Below are 15,138 nucleotides of genomic sequence, written 5' to 3'. Positions count from 1 at the left end.
CATTAACTTAAAGAACTTTGTAGAAAGGCGCTTTATGAAGTTCAGTCCATTTCCTTGTATTAGTTTACGGGCAGATCTGCCCGAACCAATATGGCGGCGCCGTTTACGTATCGCGACCAACGACCAACCCGCTCAATGCGGCGTCTATGTATATATGTCTATGAATCCAAACCCCAGCACCTTTACCAAGCTAACATGTAGCTAACTACTGCTGTTACACCACATTCTGTGACCATGCTAAAGTGTGTCCCCAGTGGGCTCTACCAGAGATGTGGACTTGGGTCATTGTTTTATTATGTTGTAGTCTTACTTTCAGCATTTCACGTTTTAAAAGTGATGGGGAGGAACAATTAGATAAATTGGCCAATAATGTTATTATTAGACAGATTTGGGACTTGAGTTGACTTGACATAACCTGTGTTTTGACTTGACTTGCCTGAGACTTGGACCAAAGACTCATATCTGGGCTCTATTGCATGGATGTTTCTTTGTACAAGGGATTGTTGCTAGTGAAAGAAACAGGTGAAAGAAAATACCTGACAATATTTAGTTGCTGCAGTTTTATACTGCATATTTTTGTAAAATTTTCAGGCACAGTTCCTCGGAAAAAATACAGCTAGCTACATCCTGTAATCAGGTACTTAGTTACAACGGGGGATTTTTTTTTTACAAGGGTGGTCAACAGACATAAATATTGTCATGTACTTTGCCTAAAGACTGAACAAAACAACAACAATCAGCAATCATTTATATAACGTAACATCCATGCAGCATTTCTTTACAATGGTCACAGAATATGGTGAACATATACTGTGTACATATCCACCAAACGCTGATATCAGCCCTCCTTTAAAGACATCCCTGAAGGTCGACTTGTTTGTTTCTACCAAAGTAATGAAGCGTCACTGGGATTAGTAACTTTAATTTATTCACTGAATTTCAGATTTTAATCCCTCACACTACTCCTGGCTGAAATGCGTCACAAAGCGATGCAGTACTGCTGATACTCTTGTGGGTTTCTTTGTATTCGCTCATGTTCATGAACATGTTTTTTTTTTCTTTTCCCGTTCCTTTAGGCTGTGTGAGACGGTGGTGCCCCTCGAGGACCCTATTATCACAGAGACCACCTCCACACTGCAGGAATGGGGTGTGTTGTGGAAGCAGCTCTATGTGGTCAGTAACACTATATTACAGTACATCACACTCATATGAAAACAGAACACTAAGCAATAAATGTGAAACTGGATCTAACATAACTGGGATTTCCATGGGAGTTGGGAGAAAAACAGCTTTTGCAAAAAGAAATTTCATCCATGGTTGTTTCATTTGCATCCTCCTAAGGGGGTTTGTTGGAATAGTGTTTTCTGTTATGTTTTTCTTCACTTCGCCTAATTCAACACCTGGTATAGCTAGGTCTGCTAGCAAGAGAGGTGAAAAGCCTGAGATGCAGTCCAAACATACAGTGACAGCTCCTTTAGATATTTGCCCATAGCATGTCGCTCTGACTGTCACCCTACATTTTCATATACTATCTATATAGGAACAGAAATGGTGGTCCGACACAGATAATGGCACACAGACCTGTCGTATGCAATTTCATGCTGTGTCATTCAACCACTGATTGATCTCGGCTTGCCTCTCGTAGTTTCTGCATCATCTTAAGATCCAGTGCTGCTTACCACCTTCAGTCAGCCTTTACTTGGCGGGTAAAAGTGATTACTGGAAACCCAAAGCATTCTTAATCCTGCTACATGTCGAGGGGGCAGAGAGAAGTGGTTGGTAGGGTTTTGAGTTGGGAGCTGAGTGGATATGTTGCAGAGCTGGCAGCGAGTTTTTACATAACCTCTCACTGAGGACTGCTCATGCTCTAAGCAACCGTGGAGCCCGAGGTATTGGTGTGGTGATGTAACTTCCTCTGAAGCTCGACTAATGTGAAGCACTGATTTAACAGTGCTCGTTTTGGTGCTCACCCCCTGTGTGATATGGGCCATGTTGCCACAGTTGCATCCATAATAATAGGGTGTAGCATTGGCTAGATGTTGATTTCACCTTATTCTTGTCACCTTATTACAATTCATGGTATTACTTCAGGGAGCAATGGCCTAAGCATAACTGTGTATCTGTTATAATGTATGTAATTAGCCCCACAGAATAGATGATAGAAAGGGCTCATCAACCCTGACAAAAATCTTTGTTTTTCAGCAGCTACCAGCCTTTGAGAACATGCAGTGTTTATCCTCATTAAATTTACATGGGCATTGTGGCGGCGCTTAATCTTTGCATTTATGTAAACAGACCTGGGTGGTAATGTGGACTTGTCGTACCATTAGGGAGAGCAGAAAATGCCTGAATTAAAAGTGTTGTCCTTGGTCTAGGAGAAATGGTGATGAAATTCATTACCACGAGGAGGTCAAAGCAGACGTGCAAGGGAAATGTATTTTTTTTGTTTCATTAACAAAACCAGTGGGCTTTAAATCTTAGTAGCAACACGTAAGTGGTTAGAAGGTGATTTCTGTCTTTTACTGAATGTAAAATAAATCTGATATCAGAGACATTCATGTCGGTTTTCTGTGTGTAATTAAAAAGCAAAATAAAATAAATTGCAGAAAGAGTTTCAGTATTAATCTTTGCATAAATGCTGCAGGAGGACATAGCATATCCTTAGTCTTTTTTGACTGTTTCAATAGAAACACAAGGTGGATCTGTTCCATAAGCTGCGTCATGTGATGAATGAGCTCATTGACCTGCGTCGGCAGCTGATCCAGGGTCATCTCGCCCAGGACCAGACTCGGGAGATCAAGCGGCACATCACCGTACGGCTTGACTGGGGCAATGAGTGAGTTTTTCTTGTACTGAGTGCATTATTGAGAGAGTGGGCATGCTCAAAAGCAAACATTTGTTTTAACTGTTGGCGACCGAGGAATACCATATTTCTTTGGCACTCGAAAGATCTACAACACTGGATGAGTGGGTGCGTAATAGCATCCTCTATGATGTAATTTCATGGTCATTTAGCAGATGAGTGAATCTCAAGCGGCTTAAAGTCAATGCACATCCCCCTGGAGGAACTTTAAAGCCATAGTTTTACTGTTGCCAGTTTCAAACTCCATCCAGCTGAGCTGTGACAGGCATCCATAACAGAGATAAAGATGTGAGGGCTTCGGCTCGGCTAAGGAAGAGCTTTATGCGGAGGGAGCCATCTGTCAGTTTAATATAACACTTGCACAAAGAAGTATGCAGACGTCCACTGGATTTGGTCATAATAAATAATATATGGTGAAGTAAAAAACACTCAAAAGTGGAGCCTGAAATTTACTGTACTTTACACCGAGTGTGCTGAGGTCAGTGCTCTGCAGTGCACTACTGACCTGAGAGCTGTAGTAATCTCATTTCATTGTCAAAAGATCACAGCAGAAGTGATAGTACTACATGATTTGAGGCTGCACAATTATGTTTAAGGTGAAGGGTTAAAGTACGATATACAAGAGGAAGAACCAGAAAGGCAACAAAGTGCATTCACTTCAGTGCCGTACTTAACCTCTTAAATCCCACAGACCATTTGGTGGGTCTCTTTAACACAAACTCATGTTGAGCGCTGTTCAATCTCATAAAACCTCATTCCACCATGAGATCATTTAGTTTCTAAAGATGCAAAAATGTCTGCCAAAGTTTTTAGACTAAAACAATGAACAAGACGATCGAAATTTGTCTTCTGTTTGAACATTTAATTCATTATCACATCAAACTATAGCTGGAGGTCCAAACTGATACAGAATACAGTTTATATGAACATACATTTTAAATAGGGAACACCTTTCTTTTTTTTTCTTTTTTTGTTTTTTGGTATGTTATATTTTTTACTCCACTTTGCAAATCAATGTTAAGGTGAAAACATTTGATAATTTCATGGTGAGTTGAGACTATCTCCTAAAAATTATGGTGATAATAAGAACAACACTTGTTGGCGTTTTAGAGTGGTATATTATACACATTACATCATTGAATGTTGAAATTAAGTATTAATACATAGGTTTTATTTTAATGTTGTAGTTGGTGGAGCTACATTTAGCAAATTTGTACTGTTGTACCTGTAACTATTCCTGATATTTGATAAATTCATCCCGTGTTTGTTATTTTAAAGCAAAAGTTTTAAACCATTAAATACCACAGTTTCTTGGCCCTGAGCTGTTGCCAGGCAACCAACGGAGACTCCAGGAAGTTTTTGTGCTTAGCCAAGAGATAGTCTGGCACATAAACGCCTCCAGTAGAACAGCAGACTGTCATTTTTACACTTTGGTTTTTATTTCAGATTAAACAAACAAGATATTACATGTTAATTATTGAGCTGTGGAGTTTTCTAACTTTGGATAGAGCCAGGCTTTGCAGTTTGTTTTTTGTCAAGCTAAGCTAACCAGCTGTAGCTTCACTGCGCTTCATTTACCATAGAGACGCGACAGCGTTATCAATCTCCTCATCTAATCCTCCAGCAGATATTGTGGACACATTTCCCAAAATGGTAAACAACGCCTTTAACATGCAAACTCCTAACTGCATGTGTCAGACAAGCATAATAGAGTAAAAAAACAATATTTTACTCTTAAATGTAGCAGTATAAATGATAAAGTAGCATGTAACAGAATAACTTACACGTAAGTACAATACCTGAGTAAATGTACAAAGGAATGAGACGTGTTTAGACAATTCTAATTATCTTTAAAAATGAACTTCACGTGAAAATGAACACCTAGATTTTATGCATAATGCCTAACTCTCTAACCCTTTGATACACTCTAAAGTAAAAATGTGATATTGTTTGACTTAGAGTCTCTTTTCTTATGTCTTCTTTGTTATTCACCCCTGATCCTTCTGTCACCAGGCACCTCGGCTTAGACCTTGTTCCCAGAAAAGAGTTTGAAATGGTGGATCCAGATCAGATCAGCATATCAGAGCTATACAAACTGGTATGTTGGGATTATATTTGAACCAGTGCATGCTATATAAAAATTCACCTTCTGAATTATTAAATACAGTTAATAAAGTTAATGTATATTCTTTAAGGATAAATAATTTTAAAAATCTATTAATTACCTAGTCTGCAGCACACACACATACATACTACATGATATCTGTTGCATGACTCAAATGATGCTGTCTTTACACACATTATTTTTACCCACTGTCTGCCTTTTTTTTTTCATTGCACAGCACGGTTTTGCATATAAGAATGTGTTGTTTGATGTGTAGGGATGTGTGAATTTACCAATTATCAAATCATCCATAAGAAGTTGACTCACGAGAGAGAGAGAGAAAGAGAGAGAGAGAGAGAGAGAGAGGGCCCGAGCCCGATTCAGCTGTTGGAGCTGCCTCATGTGACCTGTTCTTTATGCTTACCTTGCCACCATATTGAATGTGTGTCCCTTTCCTTGCATGCACGTGACTCTCACAAGCATGATTCCTAGCTACCAGTGCTGACATAATGCAAAGTGACAGGCCCAGGTGAGCCTATGGGAAAATGTGTACAAATAAATTTTTCAATCTTATTTAAACCACCAACCAGACAAGCGACATATTTCCATAAATAAATAATCCTTCAAATGTATTTTAGTAATATGGGACTTTCAGATCTATGCACACACAGACAGACAGACAGACAGACAGACAGACAGAGGAGGATTGCTGAAGCAGATGCAATTTTAGAAATATGAGATTACAGCACAGATGTTATGAAATCTACTGCTGGAGACTGTTATCTAGGAGGGAGATCCTCTCTGGTCAATAGTTGAAGCTCCATATGCTGATCAAAACACCATCCAATTGCCCCGCAGCCTCCCATTATCTCATTGCCATGTTTCTCAGCTTTGCACGCAGAATGTTTGTGCACTAAATGCTCTGTCCAGAAACAACAGCGTAGCTCTTCCTTGCCAAAAAACCTCCTGACTCTGTCGATGAAAGTGAGCTTGTTTTTGGCAGGGCACAAAGGCCTTGGCACCTCTTCAGGTAGGGGAGTAGAGGAGTTCTTTTAGGCTGCCGAGCAAAGAGGTGTGTGTGGGCGACACTGGCTTTGTCCTCTCCTCTCCCACACACTCACGTTTTGCCTCATGTGGGCTTGTATTAGCGCTGCAGGAGAAGTAGTATAGCCACTTGACAACGTACGTAGGTGAAATATTTGTCCGATATGAAGCATCAACAGAGGCTTCGCTTAGGTAGTGTGTGTCTGATGCTGCTATAAGGTAAATAAGTTCAATGCTGTGTGGGAAGAGTAAAGAATGGACCGACTAATCTGACATCTTTCCTTTGAACTTCGCTCTTTTTTAGCATGTATCCAGCAGACACTGTGGTCAGCAAAGCACAAACCAGGTACAGTCTTTTTAAAGATGTTTGTTTACAAAATCATCAGAACCTTTCATTCTCTGACAACTCTCTTCAACTCTCATTTTATGTTTCTTTTCCAAGCACCGAAACGGTATCTTAAAGTCAGGGCACTCTGTCTATGACATTATAGCTGTCACATTTAGAGCCTGGAATTCCTCTAGTTGCAATAGCAGAGGATGAGAGCTTGCAGGATTAATAAGCCTTGATATGAAAAAATAAATAAATAAATTACAAGGTGTCATTGCCATGCTCCATAAGAACCTCACTCCAACGCTGCCAGAGTGGGTTGATTCCCACTGGGACCACATATGCCCCAAGATGTGTTCACAAATCATACCATGATATGATTTAGATAGTTGTGTCCACTGAATTTCATTTGTGTGGAAATGCCAGTTTTTGTTTGGTGCATTTTGATTTTTAAAATGTCATTTCTGGCTTAGTTTTTCATCTAAACCCTATCAAATCTCCCATTAATGCCAAATTGAGCTCGCAATTATTAGGAGAAAGCCTTAAAGGAATAGTTTATTTACAGACATTGTGAGAAAAAAGCTTGTGTTAGATTGAGAAGATTGAGTAGCCAGTTAGCTTAGCTTTGCTTAGCACAAAGGCTGGAAACAGGAGGAACTGCTAGCTTGGCTCTGTTAGCCTACAGCTATCTCTAAAGCTTTCAAATTAGCCTCCTGTAAAACCACAACACATTGGTCTGTGCACTTTTGTACAGTAAATAAATGTAATATTTTAAAGTAAATTAAATAAGTTGAGCTTTAGTTGTAGAGCTTTGGGACAGAGTTTCCGGTTTTTGTGCTGAGCTAAGCTAACCGGCTGCTGCCGGTAGCTTCATAGTTTAACAGGCAGATATAGATCTTCTTCATCTAATTCCCTGCAAGGAAGCATATTTCCCAAAATATCTCCTTTAATAGGGATTCTGGCAGAGTCCTTTGCAACGGAGACAAAAATGCACGATGCAGTGGACATAATTACTGTTGTCATACATCAAGTAAATATAGAAGTGTTCATTAGAGGAATGCACCCTCCCTATTACCCCGAAATAAAAAATACAAACTAGCCAGAGCTTTCCTATAGTTTATTCATCATTTCTTTATTTAGATGGTACTCTATATGTCTACTGAGTTTGCTGTAAACAGCTTCTATTTGTGACAGGATGAAATACACTGCAGAGCATATATCAATTAATTATTTACCCCCTGTGGTACCCCCATTGATCTATTAAATAAGCTTATCTATATACAGAATGGCAGGTACTTGGCCTGGCTTGCAGCAAGGACCCGTCTTGTTAACGGTCACTTTCTTCTTCATTCCCAGGGTGACAGCACGAGACAGCGCCATGGTGACGGTTGCCGTGTCCCTGTGTCGCACCACCTCTTCATCAATCTGAAGAGCTTCACTTACAACAGCATCAGCGAGGATGCAGACGTCTTCTTCTTTCTGTATGACACTCGCGAGGCCAAACAGATCAGGTACACAGAGGATTCTCATTGCACAGACTACAGCCCTGAATGATCCTAAAATGCATATTGAATGCATGCAAAGGCAGACACACACACACACACACACACACACACACACACACACATGTCTACACACTATCTCTGCCCAGCAGATTGACTGAGGCATTTTGTGAATGACAGACACTTTGAAACTGTGAACTGGCTTTTTTGCAGTGAGAAGTTCATGGTGAAACTGAACAAAAATGGAGGACCAAAGAATCCAGAGAAGGTTGATCGTCTGTGTGCTCTCTTCACGGTAACATATTTCCCCTTTTTAGACACAAATTACACAAATTTTGCATTTCAACTTTCATACGAGTCTGACATGTTTATTTCAATTTGCTTTCAGGACCTCAGCAGTAAAGACTTGAAGAGAGACCTGTACATTGTTGCACATGTCGTAAGAACTGGTAAATAAAATGCAAAACTTTTTAATGTGTGATTGCAGACATTTCTCATTTGTTTGTGTTTCTTCTAAATGTGTCCCTGTCCTTTTTTTGTCTCCAGGTCGTATGCTGCTAAACGACTCAAAGAAAGGCCCACCTCATGTGCAGTACAGACGACCTTACGGCTGCGCTGTTCTTGCCATGAGTGATGTTTTCCACACCATCACAGACCTCAAAGAGGAGAAGGACTTTGTGCTCAAAGTTTATACGTGAGTCTACATGTGAAGTATAATAACACAAAAAAGTGTCAAAACAGAAGATTATTATAAAATGACCTTCAGTTTTTCTGAACAGTCAGTCCTTGGAAGTTGCATGGCTTCTTAGCTTTCGGATATAAAGTTATAAGTGTCGATGCAGTGAGTCGTGAATGTTCTGCAAATGTCTTGCATGACAACTTAGTGCTTCAGTGTTGATGCCTGGTGTGTTTTGACCAGAATGATAATGAAGTGTCCTCTGGAAAATCAATAGCTGCTCACCCTGGGCCAGCGATAGGGCACTTGGCGTGTTGTGAATCTGGCTGCTTCTGTTAGGCTTCGCCACAGAGATCCACTCCTGTACGCTGGCCAAGTCAGCGAAGGAGGAGAAGGGTAGACACAGAGGAAGGAGAAGGGAAGAGACCAAGAGAGATGACACTTTGATAATTGAGCAAGGACAAAGAAAAATAACACCAAGCTCAGCGTTTTCTCTTGTCGGTCTTTTGTCCTTGTGTCTCGTCTGTCCTTGTCATCTGCTCCGGGTCAGAGGTCATTTATACACTTACAACATTGTGTTTTATGACATTTTTCTTATGTAGTATTTTCAGGATAACTATACGACTCCGTGTGAAATAAAGATTTCTAGAATAGAAAGCTGTCGGTTTTATTGGATTTCTCTGCCGAGGCAAAGTGCTCTTCCCTTTAAAAAGCAAGCAGTGATTCAGTGCTGAGCTGCTTCCAAACTGTCGGCTCCTATAATGCTCCAGTCTGTGCATTTCCCCATGCCATCCCAGGGGCCTACGGGCCCACAGTAATGAAAAAGGCTGGTAGAGAGCTGGCTGTCAGGTTTGCTTAGTGAGCTGTGCATTTGGGCTAATGTGCTGCTTGATAGCACCTCCCCCTGCTGCTACCTTTTCTCCAGGAGGAAATCGTCTGTGGGACACATGCTGTTCATGTAGTCCCCATGCGCACAATCCTGATCCCTCCATCTGGACCCTCTAATGGGTGTGTTGTTAACCATCCTACCCCACTGTCTTTCTTTACAGATGCAACAATGAGAACGAGTGGTATCAGATACACGAGAACATCATCCGCAAGTCCAACACCAAGTACTCAGCTCCCAGCACTAACTATGGTAAATAAGTTGTCTCCATGGATCTGTTACCTGTTTTTATTAGATAGTATTAGATTTGTATTAGTATTAGATAAATGACTAAATGTAAAGTAATGTTAATCGTTTGAAAATGGTTCCCAGAGCTCTAGGTGACTTTATTTTGTCTGACCAACTTGTTCAAAACCCCAGAATATTCAGTTTTATAAAACTGAAGGCTAAAAAACACTCAGCTGTTTAATACTTAATAAGCTTAGATTCTGCAGTAAAAGTTCAACTATTCCTTTAATTCACTGGATAAGCCAAAAAGAGACATTCACATATTGTATCTATAAAGGGTTTTAAAATTGAAGTACACATAAAGTACATTATACCCTGATACTTATCAAGTTAAATATACTTTATTGCATTACGTTACAGAACTGTCACATAATAATAATCACACATGGTAACGCAGGTCACTTTGTGCCGTTGGTATTAAATAAACAGTCTTGTGTGGAATCTTCAAAATGGCCCCACTGTAAGCGTGAACACTCCTCATTCACTGCTGCTTCTTTTTATGAGCATCTCACAGTTTGATACGTGACTCATGCCTCACAAAAATCTGTCACTAGATTTGTGCAGTACCCATATTTTCCCTTTGCCTCTTTGCGTAATTCCACAACACCATCTCTCCTCCCTCCCTCTGTTCTTCCTGGCTCTGATCACGTCTCTCCATCCACTTCTCTGTCTGTCTTCTCCTCCCCCACATTCTGACTAATGTCCTTTAAATACCCCTTTGTCCCTCCCTTCTTCTTGGTCCCTTTCGCTTATTTCCCTTCAATTCCACTTTCCTCCCACAACCCCACACCTCTTTATTTGCCCTTTCCCCCCTCCATAGGCCTCATCATTTCCCTGCAGCTGCTTCGGGGTGAGCTGGAGCAGATCAAACGGGAGAACCAGGCTGTGTTCAACCGGGCCCTGGCACTCACACGCAAACTGGGTTTCCCAGATGTCATCCTGCCAGGTAAGGAGGCAAAGAGCAGTAGGCGGTAATGGGGGCAGAGAGGTTCAGGGAGGAGGTGGAGACCAGAGGCCAGATGGCTTGGAGGAATGAAAAGAGGGGGAAGGTCACAGATCAGGCTTGCAGAGGATGCAGATGAAGGAGCAGAATAACAGGGCAAAAAGGATGTGAGAAAAAGTGAGGATGGTATTTAAAGAGTGAATAGATGAAAGCAGCAGGAAATAGCATTAGAAAGAGGAAAGAGCAGAGAGGGCGAGGGTGATGAAATCACTGAATTAAGTCATACATAAGTTAGTTTCACAGCACGTGCTGTATCTGTGTTTTACAGTGGTGGTACATTTACTCAAAGTACAGTACTTAACTACAATTTTGGGGTGCTTTACTTGAGTATTTTCATTGACTTCCTCTAAACCTCCCAGAGAGTTTTATTTAAATAACTGTTTGAGGGACAAATAGGCAAATTATCAAATTATCACAAGAACAGCAAAATTACACAGAAAAATGTGGAGTACAACTTTGTTGTTTCTTCTTTCAAAGCTCATTAATCATTTCATGAACCCCTGGATTTATCTTGGGAACTTTTACCAAGAGGTTTGAACACTTAACTATTAAACTGTACATAGTTAGAGGTAGACACATTATTTTCATACTTTAAACACATTTAGCTGATAGTGCTTCTGTTATTTTACTTCAAATTATGAATGTAGGACTTACTTTTACTTGTAATCATCAATTGTTGTGTTGTTACTTAAGTAAAGGATTCTTCTTCCACCACTGGTACTCTCGGTCCATCACTCCCAATTTGCATGAGATCGACATTTAGGTCATGTGCTGAGGAAATTATGAGGAGCAGACGTCTTCAGAGATAACTTAAAGAGAGAGAAAAAGGAAGAGGTGTGTGTTTATTTCCATGTATTTCATCAGTTAATACTTTGTGTCTACTGAGAATGTACGATCCTCCTCTCCTCTCCTCTCCTCCTTTCCAGCTCCTTTCCAGTTAGCCTGAAATACCTCCCAGTATCAGCCCTTGTGACTCATCCGTCCCCAAGGAAATGACTTGGATATAAATAACTAGAATCTGATTTTATAAATAACTGCAATATCTTCCTCCACTGTTGCCACTGATATTTATTCCATTAAACACTGACCTTACAAAAGGTGCTGAGGCAGTCATGAGCTACAGTGTATTACAACTCAGCGGGGTCATTTCTCATTGACAAGAACAATGACGTGCGGTGCACATCTTAGTCCGCACGGCTTCCTAATTTATGTTGACCACTCACAGTTCGTCCGTGAAGCAGAGGCTGACGTGTACATTGTAACTTATTAACATTGGCAAAGCAGGAGACATGTCTGTTATCATAGTCTGAGAATTTCTGGAGAGTATTGGTCTTGTTGTGGGCAACATTGAACCTCAAACAAGAGACTGTGCTGCTGAGCAGTGATTTTCCTCATGACATCCTAGCTTAAAGGAGTGCTCCACTGATATACACTCCTATATTGTGATTTTTCGATATTACTTTTTTATGCACAAAACCTCTCAAAAACATAATACATCTCGCCTGCTGCAGCTCTGTTAGAGATTGTGTGTACAGTTTTTCACAATTGCTGAGACACATTTCTTGAACTCAACACCAAACTCTGACTCTTCTGGCAAGATAAAGCACCTCAAAACCATTTTATCTTTATCATATTATACGCACAGCTAGTCAGTATATAACATTCTTAAGCAGTCCATTACATCACTATATCAAAAGATGGAAAACACATTGTTCAGGGCGTACAGCTACGGAAAACCTTTATTGTGTATAATAACTCATTTTGCATTTATTATGCACAATAAAAATCTACAAAAATGTACATTCACAACTTAGTACAGAGCATTATTGTAGACTGTAAGTACTGCTAGTAATATAGTAATACAGGTGAGGGCATCCGTGTTTTTGCTGGGTCAGACCAGAGGACTTTATTCACTGTACATCTGTATGATGTGTGCAGTCCAACCTTGACAAGACTACACACCTATGTCACCTCAGGCCAAGTTTGTTGCCTGTAGGAGATGCTATATATTGCCATGCAGAGGAAAAACTCTTTTTCTTTCTTTTCAAAGATATTTTTTTTTTGGTCTTTATTTGATAGAGACAGCTGAATAGTGAAAGAAAAGTTAGGGCACAGAGAATGGGTTTTCGTGTTTTAGCAACTGTGGAAACTGTAATTGTAGGAGCCCTGCTGATAGTTTGTCCCAGTGGCCTCTCACAGTATTGTAACAGGAAAATCACCTGCAGGCCAAAAATTATTTCCCCCATAGACCTTTACTGTAAAAGAGATGTCTGTGAAACTGTTGACAGGATTCCTCAAACTGCCAACACAGTAAATCATTTTCTCGGTGTAGGTTTTATAATAGTAAAACTTTCCCAGAGCCTAGAAAAGCAAATTGTATTCGTGTTACACCATCTCGGATCCACTTCTTATATCACATCCATTTGCCACACCGCCAACAACACAGGAGAGCCACAAAAGGCTTCATACCATTTTTTATGCAGTAATACTCCCCAAGACCTGTAAAAAAAGTAGATTTCCCCTTTAATTAAAGTTTCTTTAATTAATTGTCCAAGGTGACACACGCAATGACCTGTACCTGACCCTGGAGCGTGGGGAGTTTGAGAGAGGAGGCAAGAGCGTCCAGAAGAACATCGAAGTCACTCTCTACGTACTCTATGCCGACGGGGACACACTCAAAGTATGACACATATGTTCATGAGCTCCTGTGCACCATATCATTATGAGTCACAATGAGTTTAACTTCCTCCCAGACATGCACACGCTAATTTGATACGTCATTATCCGCATATGTCACTAAAAATAATCCACCATGCTGTTTTTCTTCTCAGGACTGCATTAGTTTAGGCAGCGGGGAGCCCAACACCAGTGAATATCGCTCTTTTGTCCTGTACCACAACAATGGGCCTCGCTGGAGTGAGATGGTCAAACTACCAATTCCCATAGATCGTTTCAGGGGGTCCCACCTACGCTTTGAGTTCAGACACTGCTCCAGTGAGTCATTAATATACAACCCAGTGGTACATGGGTTTACTAGGACAGATTGGATCATGCAATGAGTTATGCAAGTATGGTTTGTGCTATGTAGATGCTGCATGATTAATAAAATGATGTGCTTCATTTTAGCTAAAGACAAAGGAGAGAAAAAACTGTTTGGTTTCGCTTTCACTCCTCTGATGAGAGAAGACGGGACCACACTGTCAGACGAAAGCCATGAGCTGTATGTGTACAAGGTATGTAGGTAACCAGTGAACACTGTAATGTAATCATGACTGTCTTTATATAAGAACAAAGGTGAATTGAAAGACACACTTGTCTCTCTCAGTGTCTCTGTAACTTTGACCTCTTCATTTATTAAAAGTTGAGTGCATTAAATTGGCCCAGCAGTGGGTGTGTTTCTGTGTTGGTGGGGCGTCCCGTGCTGGATGCCGGTTTCTGGCAGCTCTCTGTATGACTTTATTGTATTTTCTCAGCAGTGCACCCTGGGTCATGGTCTGCTCTAACTCTTGACACATAATAAAATGAACCACCCATTTTGTCTGCTCTCCTTCACTGAAACATTAACAGTAGCTACTCTGTGAAAGTTGAGCAGCCCTGAACGCCTGTACCATGAAAAGTGTTTTGTCGGTAGGCTTTTCTCACCTGTGACTCCCGTTTCAAGGCCCTAAAATTCAAAAAAGATCAGTTAGGGTACACGCAGCAGTTTATCCCTATCAGACATGCTTACATTTCTATAATGCTAGTATTATGTACTCTGATCAGTGTATCTTGTTGTTAGCGTGTTATTGTCACCCTTAGAATAATATTGTGTGGTGGCACAATAATTATTAGCGAGCATGTTGTGGTGTCACATGACCTCAGAAAGCTCCTCAAACTATTGTGCTAATATGCTAAAGGTGTATTTCATTTTCTTTCTTTTGTGAAACAACCAATCAAAAGTCTCCAAACCTTTAATGAATCATCTCTGTCAACTCTGGTATCTATCCTCTAGTGTGATGAAAATGCCACCTTCAGTAATCAGGGCCTGTACCTCAGTTTGCCCTGCTGTAAAGAGGACTTCAACAGCTGTCCCAACCTGCCGGCCAACCTGCCCTTCCAGAGAAGCCCCAAAGAAACCTTCTGGGTCTCCACGATACTCTGCTCCACCAAACTCACACAAAATGGTAATCTAACATCTTACATGCTTATCTTTATATTTAATTAGATCACTCTCTATTTATTTAATTACAACCTGATTTTATTCTGTTTTCAGTGGACCTTCTGGCTCTTCTAAACTGGAAGGCCCATCCAGACCGGGTTTTGGACATCCTCGGGCGATTACGTCAGATTAGCGGAGAGGAGATTGTCAAGGTCACTGTCATCAGATTATTTATCTATTGATACACTACAGAGAATATTTAGCTTCGACAGCAACAAAACAACCTCTCTTAGAATATTTAGGCTG

General features: G+C 40.6%; 1 protein-coding gene across 5 annotated transcripts in view; it reads left to right on the top strand.

The window, feature by feature from the left end:
- LOC104935857 (dedicator of cytokinesis protein 3) overlaps positions 1–15,138 on the top strand; it is a 51,061-nt gene that overhangs the window by 13,530 nt on the left and 22,393 nt on the right. For 4 of the 5 annotated variants that reach the window (XM_027288841.1, XM_027288840.1, XM_027288842.1 and 1 more), the window contains 15 exons: positions 1,077–1,173; positions 2,688–2,836; positions 4,877–4,961; positions 6,316–6,357; positions 7,696–7,850; positions 8,055–8,136; positions 8,230–8,290; positions 8,388–8,535; positions 9,567–9,655; positions 10,512–10,637; positions 13,250–13,374; positions 13,526–13,688; positions 13,821–13,927; positions 14,686–14,857; positions 14,947–15,044. In XM_027288841.1, coding sequence (XP_027144642.1) covers positions 1,077–1,173; positions 2,688–2,836; positions 4,877–4,961; positions 6,316–6,357; positions 7,696–7,850; positions 8,055–8,136; positions 8,230–8,290; positions 8,388–8,535; positions 9,567–9,655; positions 10,512–10,637; positions 13,250–13,374; positions 13,526–13,688; positions 13,821–13,927; positions 14,686–14,857; positions 14,947–15,044 — 1,699 coding nt within the window. Of the gene's footprint in view, positions 1–1,076; positions 1,174–2,687; positions 2,837–4,186; positions 4,517–4,876; positions 4,962–6,315; positions 6,358–7,695; positions 7,851–8,054; positions 8,137–8,229; positions 8,291–8,387; positions 8,536–9,566; positions 9,656–10,511; positions 10,638–13,249; positions 13,375–13,525; positions 13,689–13,820; positions 13,928–14,685; positions 14,858–14,946; positions 15,045–15,138 lie in introns of those variants that run through there. The other variant, XM_027288844.1, reaches the window with a different exon arrangement.

Source organism: Larimichthys crocea, chromosome XV (assembly GCF_000972845.2).
Source record: "Larimichthys crocea isolate SSNF chromosome XV, L_crocea_2.0, whole genome shotgun sequence".
Classification (NCBI taxonomy): Eukaryota; Metazoa; Chordata; class Actinopteri; family Sciaenidae; genus Larimichthys; species Larimichthys crocea.
The sequence above is the reverse complement of the archived record's forward strand: the minus strand, read 5'-3'. Positions and strand labels throughout refer to the sequence as shown.